This window comes from Poecilia formosa, unplaced genomic scaffold, assembly GCF_000485575.1.
Source record: "Poecilia formosa unplaced genomic scaffold, Poecilia_formosa-5.1.2 Scaffold240, whole genome shotgun sequence".
NCBI classification, from domain to species: Eukaryota; Metazoa; Chordata; class Actinopteri; order Cyprinodontiformes; family Poeciliidae; genus Poecilia; species Poecilia formosa.
This window is the reverse complement of record NW_006800179.1, coordinates 243,309-251,370: the sequence shown is the minus strand read 5'-3', so window position 1 is coordinate 251,370 and position 8,062 is coordinate 243,309. Positions and strand designations below refer to the sequence as shown.

At 46.2% G+C, this 8,062-nt stretch overlaps 1 protein-coding gene across 1 annotated transcript in view; it reads left to right on the top strand.

Moving 5' to 3' along the window:
• Positions 1-8,062, top strand: part of pde4dip (phosphodiesterase 4D interacting protein) — a 69,706-nt gene that overhangs the window by 32,465 nt on the left and 29,179 nt on the right. Inside the window, 4 exon segments of the mRNA XM_016680323.1 lie at positions 112-188; positions 719-842; positions 927-1,081; positions 1,214-1,328. Coding sequence (XP_016535809.1) covers positions 112-188; positions 719-842; positions 927-1,081; positions 1,214-1,328 — 471 coding nt within the window.

Here is an 8,062-nt window from a genome sequence, read left to right as displayed (position 1 = left end):
GAAGTAAACAGGATGTGAGCAGGAAGTAAACAGGACGTGAGCAGGAAGTAAACAGGATGTGAGCAGGAAGTGGTCAGACGTTTCTCATCGTTCTTCCTGTTTGTCCTGCAGAACATTGAGCTGAAGGTGGAGGTTGAGAGTCTGAAGAAGGACCTGCAGGAGAAGCAGGAGCTTCTGGACCGGGCGCTGTGAGTAGCCGACCCACTTCACGTCTCCCGCCTGCTGGGTGCTCTTAAAGGGCCGGTGTCGGCTTCATTTCAGCTGAGGAAAACCTTCAGACCAGACCGAATGTCTGCACAGAGACAACGTTTTAAACCCACCGCTTGCTAAGCTGAAGCTGATGGTGATCCTGTTTTACGTCAAATATTAAATCCTCAGCCGGGGTCACAGATTTGGGGTTTTCAGATATCTAATGAATTATAAATTTGTATTTTGTGATCAATTTAAATGTAAGTTTTTTGCTTTTTAAACTAAATAGAGCAAAATGTGTCCCTTCAGCATGACTTTCTTAAAGCATTTCTGTCTTTTTTACTTCCTGGTTTTAAATCCTGTTTGGAGGAAAAATGACTCGGATAATAACCGCCAGAAATATCCATCTACAACAAAAAACATGTTTTGAGATTTTCTCTTTATAAATACAAGAGAATCGTTGATGTTTAGGAGCTGAATTGTTTCTGCCGCTTCGCTGAAACAGCAGCTGATGTTCTGACCCACTCAGATCCACAGCCGAGGTCCTGTCCAATCAGAATGAAGCAGAGCTGCAGCGCCGCCTGCTGGAGCGGCAGGACGAGGTCAGACACATGCAGGAGATGCTGGAGGACAAAGTTCAGCTGCTGCAAAAGGTCCAGAGACTCTTCCTGATTGGCTGATATCCAGAAACGGTCATCATGAACTGAACACCTGAGCGTTGTGGTTGTGTGGTCCAGGAGGCCGAGGCGGCCCGGAGCGAGGCCCGGCGCATGGCGTCGCTGGCGGACGCCGAGGCCCAGCGCAGCCTGGCTCTGCAGAGGGAGATGCTGGAGAAGATGGAGGAACACGGAGACTCGGCTCGAGTCCAGACGAGTCCGACTGACGCAGACAGGTGACTGGAAACCTTTTCACTCTTCCTCTTCAACACAAACCGAACATCAGTTCACCACAGACTTCATGTAGATCTGGTTCTGGGTGAGTTCTGCCCTCAGACCTCTGAGCTTCGCTCCACTTCCTGTTTCAGGCTGATTGAGGATTTGGTGCAGCAGAAACAGTCGCTAAGCCTCCAGGTCGAAGAGCTCCAGGTCAAAGTTCATGACCTTTCATCCTCGCTGGAGAACAGAGAACGAGGCGCTGAGGTATTTTTTCCCCCATCTGTCTTTCCTGACGGCTAGAGCAAAAATAAAACTTCACACTGAAGATTTTAAACTAATGAAAAATGTGAAAATATTTAATAAAGTCTGTGAATAATTAATCAGATTTTAATCTGAATCTTTATCGACTAAACGAGCCAGTCCACCGTCAGAGAGAAGCGGCTTCATCGCCTGTTGCTGTTAGCGAATGTAGCTTGTGCGTCAGATATACAGGTGTACCTGAAACATGCAATTACAAAAGTTCCAACTGGAACTTTTATATAAAAAAGTGTAATTAATCGTACAAGAAAAGGTTTTACTGCAATAAATCCATATAATGAATTAATCAAAACTAATTAAAACAAATATTTGGCTGAAATAATTTTATTCAGCTGATCTGATTAAACACAACAAAAAACAGCTTTAAGCTTTTAAAGTGCAGTGGATTTAATTATTCCATAATTAATGAGGCTTTAAGAATATTAAATAAACTTGATGTGTATTTTAAAAAAATGTCTAGTCAAAGTTGAAACATATTTAATATTTATGTTTTTCGGTAAATTATTTAACTTTTCTGGAGTTGGAGTTTGAACCCCTGAGAGAGATTTCCTTCATGTTAATGACTGAAACTAAGAACAAAATGTTAAATTAGAAGCATTTAAACCACCAGACGTCTGAGCAGCTTCTGCTGAAACGATGATGGAATCCCACAGGGTCGTGTGTTCGGACCTCTGATCTTTTCTGTTTTGTCTCAGTTGGGCTTCATCATGGCCGCTGAATTTCCTCAAACATGTTTGATGAAGCCAATCGACTGCATTAGGGAAGTTAAAGTCAAAATGTTTCAGCCTGAAATCTTCCTGAGGTTGACCAAAATGTTTGGAGTCATTCCTCTTCCTCCTGAAGGTAAAACCAGCCTCATAAAACGACACACAGTTGGTATTTACTGCTTTTACCGCACTGAATAAAACCCCAGAAACTCCTATAATCTGTTTATTTTTAAAATGTTTAATATGTTGTAGCGCCACCTACTGGTGCATCAGGATAAAATCTGCTGTGAATGATTAATCTGGTTTTTATGCACATTTTATCTAAATAACCAGAATTTATTTTATTTTTCTGTTTTCTTTGCGCCTTGCAGCAGACAGATGTACTTTATAAAGTTCATTCAGTTTTTAAAATGTTACATTAAAACTTCTGTTTGTAATAAAACGCAAACATTCGTCAGTACATTAGTTTGTAATCGCAATCCGCTGACCGTTCGGAACAATGAGGAGCGGGAGAAGAAACCATGGCGACGGTCGTCCGTCTCCGCCGCCGTCAGTCGGCCATGTTTGGCACTTCCCTCTGATTGGGATTAATTGATCTTTGATTGCGAGCCTCGTCCCAGACGATGGATGGTTGCCGTGGCGTCCGGACGGTGACGGATGTGGATCCGGTGGCGGTCCAGGAAAACAAACCCCACATGGCCGTAGATCTATCAACATAGATGCTGCTCGCTGTGACGGATGGAGACGTTTGGTTTATCTGTGAGGCGGTGAAACCAGGCGCTCCGGTTGCCCCGGAAACGGGCATGAACCAGTTAATGGACGGGATGTCATGGTGCGATTCTGTTGTGATATAAATGACTGAGTGTCACAGCAATAAGAGCCCCACAGAAACTGATCTTTAAAACGTTCCCACTTGCAGCGAGTTCATTTAGGACACCAGTCTTTACCTTCACGTTTCCTGGTATTTATAGAAGATAATGAAGCCAATAATCCTGAGAATAAGGTCAGTTTTAGTGGTTTTTAACATCATTGTTTGGAATTTACTGTGACAAAATGATCCTGTTAAGAAATTTATCACGATAAATGATAAACGATACGATAAACTTCCACCCTTATTTGGCTCCCTGTGTTCTGCCATGTGGAAACAAAAATCCAAAGCAGCTAAAACATGATTAATATCAATAAAAATAGAGTAAAAGAAGAGCTTTAGATATTTATTCATGCAATATTTTTTAAACTTCTTTAGATTCTGAATCCTTAGATTAGCATTGCTGATGGCGGCACCGTTTTCTGGGTCGAGTCGTTTCCATGCGGTTCAGCTGGAACGATTTCCGTCCATTTTTAACTTTCAGGGTGCGTTACCATGGCAACAATGTGGGATATTTTTTTTACAAATAATATCTGAACTCTGACTTGAAATCCCAGAGGAACTGAAAAGGAGAAGCAGGAAGTTCGAAGCGTCTCTTCCGTCCTTCACGACGGGAAATAGAAGATCTTTGGCAAACAAAACGGATGACCTTCAAGCCCAAACAAACACCCAGCCAGAGGTTAAGGATCTGATCCCAACTCCGTCTCTCTGGCTGTAAAACCAGACACATTTAAAGAGGAGCGTCAAAAGCAAAGGAGGTGGATTAGCAGTGATGATGTCATCCAGGAAGTGTTGCTGTGGAGTAATGGATGTTAGCGTGTCGTAACGGTCGTGAGACTGACATAAAGCCGCAGAGGCCTGTTCAGGAACGTTGGTAGACTGCTACTGCTTGTTGTTTCTTCCCATCACTGGTCCCAGTCTCTCTGCTGGGGAAACTTTCCTCTCCCAGTGAAATATTTCCGCTTATTCTGAGGCGTACTGTCCCTTTAAGACAACAGGCTGAGTGGAAGCTTTTCTCCAAAACTGCAGCAGGAGATTCTGTCCTTCAAAACCAAATCCAGTCCAACCTGCACCAGAAAAGCTTGATGTTTTAAATCCAGAGGATTTTTATTTCCAGATTCTACCATCGGTTGCCACCGGTAACCAAAAGCTCGCTGTCGGGATACTTTTTATTTTCCAGGAGGAAGTGATTAATTTCTGGAGGACATTTCCTGGTTGTGTGCAGACAGTGAGGTGAAGACCAGGGCAGAGAAACCGCTCTTCGTTTTCAAGAGGTCTCACTCCTCCACAAATTCCAGATCAGAACATAAACGACAATCTGCTTTCTGATTCAGTAGCCTTTAAAGTCTGCCTCGTTTTTTTTTTCTTGGGGAATTTCATGAAGTATTTGAATTTTTTTCATGTGAGTGTGCAGAGTGTTTAATACATGATGCTAAATACTGCAACAGATTTATTTAAACGGTATTAAGGACAAAAGTCTATTGATATCAAAGTAAATAAATAAATATCAGTTTGTGGAAACTGATATTGACTCAAGTTACACTTTTCTCTCAGTGAAGGCATTTTACATATATTAAACATTTTGGGGGAAATGAAATGTTATTTTTGAATATTTAATCATAAAAAGAGGAAGACAGGGTTGAATTTTTGCAGCTACGCATAAGTAATAAAAATAGTTGAGTTTCTCCATGTCTCTGATAAAAGCTGCATTCTCCGACCTGGCCACGTGGTGGCGCCACAGTCACAGTACAGCCATTCATCGGGGATTTTTGTAGTTTTTGGAGTGGAGCATCTTCCTTCATACATATGATCTTTGGTTGCGGAGTGACGCATTCTGTCTGACATAGAGGATCTTTGTGTTCCTCTCCGTCGCCTCCTCGCAGTGAAAGCAGCGGTTCCGCTCCGTCCGCGGCCGGTTCTGCCGTTAACTGAGACCGGAACCAGAACCGGAACCGTAAAGATTCTGACCCTGGACAAGGAAAACCGGAATTTATTTTCTTTGTCATGGGAAGATTTAAAGGAGCCGCGTTTTCATTTCCATGAAACCTTCCGGGGGAAAGAAAAAAAAAATCACAGCCCAGGAGGAGAATCTGCGTGATTCACGATCCGCCTGCGGGATCCGGCGAGATTTGCCCCGCAGCTTCTTCCATCTGCATCTCCATCAGCCCTGCGGCTTCATTCATGATTTAAATCGGTTTTAATTAAAGACCTGAAGACCAATCGTGACCTCTGACCCCTGCGGGATGCTGGACGCGGTGAGGATGAAGGAGGCCTGCCGGATCTGCGCCCGGGAACTGTGCGGGAACCAGCGGCGCTGGATCTTCCACCCCGCAGCCAAGCTGAGCCTGCAGGTGCTGCTGGCACACGCCCTGGGCCGCGGGCTGGGCCGGGACGGCCGCGGGGAGTTCGCCTGCTCCAAGTGCGCCTTCATGCTGGAGCGGATGTTCCGGTTCGACACGGTGGTGGCCCGGGTGGAGGCGCTGTCCCTGGAGCGCCTGCAGCGGCTGCTGCTGGAGAAGGAGCGGCTGCGGCTCTGCATCGCGGGGCTGTACCGCAGGAGCAACCCGGGGGAGGCCGGCGGGGAGGACGCAGACCTGGACGGCAGCTACTCGGACCTGATCCAGGACGACCTGGTGTTCTCCGGGTTCGAGTCCTGGGCGGATCGGGAGGACGCGGCGCCGGACCAGCCTCTCCACCACTGCACCGGAGCCGAGGCCGGCCACAAGCCCCGCAGGTGCCGCGGCTGCGCGGCGCTGCGGGTCGCGGACTCGGACTACGAGGCGGTCTGTAAGGTTCCGAGAAGGTTCGGGCGCAGAAGCACCTCCTGCGGGCCGTCGACCCGCTACTCCGCCTCCGCTTTGGGGGTGGAGGACCTGAGCAGAACCGCCGAGGCGGACAAACGGAGCCACAGCCCCGCATCCTCCGTGGAGTCTCTGGAACTCCACAGAACCAAGGAGGAGCCGAACCCGAACCCGGAGGAGGCGGGTCCCTTCTGGAGAAAACCCCAGACTGGGAGCTCCCTGTCCGTGGCGGAGGTGCTGCTGGACCTCCTGCGGGGCTGGGAGTACCGGCCGGTGACCCCACCCAGGGGCAGCAAGCTTCCGGTTCTGGTCAAAGGCAAGCTGGATCCGAGCCTGTCCCTCCACCCGGCCGTCCCGGAGGTGGTGGTGCTCTGTCCGGAGGAGGAGCTGCAGGCGGAGCTGGAGGAGCAGTGGCTGGATGATTACCTCCAGTGCGGCCCGTTCCGCCTCCAGCAGGTAGATGGAGTCCAGGAGACCCCTGACCCCAGGCTGGTCCCCATCAGGGCGCAGCGGCGGGAAAAGTGGGCATGCGCCAAGGGGCGCCGCCTGAAGAGGGCGCCACATGTTGGGGAACTGAGCATTTCTAGTTGACTTTTTCTGGATTTAACATCTGTTAAAATGTCACATAGTTCACTAAAAAAGTAGCAACATAGGTTTTTGAATAATGTTCCGATATAGCTACAAAACATTTTGATTAAAATTTTACTCCCGTGATGTCGCCCATCTGTTAGTGGGCCAGAAAAATAAAAATAAAAAGAACTAAAATCAAGCAAATACAGTAGTTAATGTTTATGTTTAGGAAAGGGATGATTTGGCTGAAATAGCAGAAAGACATTTCACACATTTAATATTTAGAGCGCATTTACTTCCAGTTATATTTTAAGACACTAATATTTAACCATCTTTAATAAATTAAATAAATTTACTGATTTGGGTTCAGCAAAGTTGGCTTTTCAGTAAAACTCTGGATAAACGAGGTTTTACTTCTTATAAAACGGTGAATACTTTGTGCTTTACATTTTCACTCGTAAGAAAATTATGTCTGTAATAAATGTATAAAAAGTAAATCTGCATCAACCACCTTGGATGGACCGGATAAATTTGTATCAGTCTCAAACTTCAGTTGGGGGGCCACAAAAAATCAGCCTAAGCGCCACAAACGGCCCCCGGGTCGCATGTTGGACATCCCTCTCTGGATTTAAAATGGGAACAGGAGTTTTTCCCTGTTGCTCCTCCATTACCACTCCCCAACGTCCGTATCCTAGCAACCCCTGTGTCGCCTTGGCAACAGTCTCCACGCGGCGGCCCTCATAACTCCCATTGTGATGTAAATGATGGGCCTGGATGTGGCAGAGAGCTCCCAGTTTACCCAGTTTACCCAGCGGAGCGAGGAATCTCCAGGCAGATTTCAGCGAATCGGAGGCGGCGGCTGCTGGAGCCGAAGGAACGAGGAAAAGAGCTGCTCCCAAATCAGTTTCCCTGTGGAAGGCAGCCAGAAATCCAACCAGTGAAACCAGTTAGGATCCAGGATCATCCGCTGAACGTCCACCAGGAAAACGAGCAGCTGAAGCAGGCTGGCCAAAAAAAACATTTTAAAACTAAATTCAACAAAAATACTGCTTCTTCAACAACAAACAAACCATGAACTATTTTAATTTAAAACATCTGATTTTGTTTTTGTGGGATCATAAATTAAAAACTTCAAATCGTTTTGACACAATTTACTTGTGAAAATAGTGAAAACGTGTAAAAAGGCTCCAGTTTGAGTTTTCAGAAGAAAACCAAAACATTTCACCTTTTCTGAGCAATAAAAACATTTTCATTTACAACCTTTTCTGTATTCAGCTTCACGTTTTAACCGAGCAAAGCAGAACCAGGATCTGAGTCCCAAAAGCAGGAAGTTACAGGAACCACTTCCTGCAGGGACATCAGCCAACTTTCACTTCGTCCTTCAGAACCAGCAGCAGCGCCGCGTCCTCCATGTTGGCATTAGTTTCACTGTGCGCTCGTAGAGCCATGACGCAAATGAAGTCAGAGGTTCGATCAGAAGCAGCCAGCCGTTTCCTCCAGCAGCTTTTCTGCTTTTTAAACTTTGTAAAAAATGGAAATGAGATTCGGTCAGAAAAAGTCTGACTTTCTGAGAGTCGTTTAAACTGAAACATTTCTGGGGTTTTACCAGATTCCTGCTCCTGATGCGTTTCCTGTTTTCCTGATGCGTTTCCTGTTTTCCTGATGCGTTTCCTGTTTTCCTGATGCGTTTCCTGTTTTTCTGATGCGGTTCCTGTTTTTCTGATGCGTTTCCTG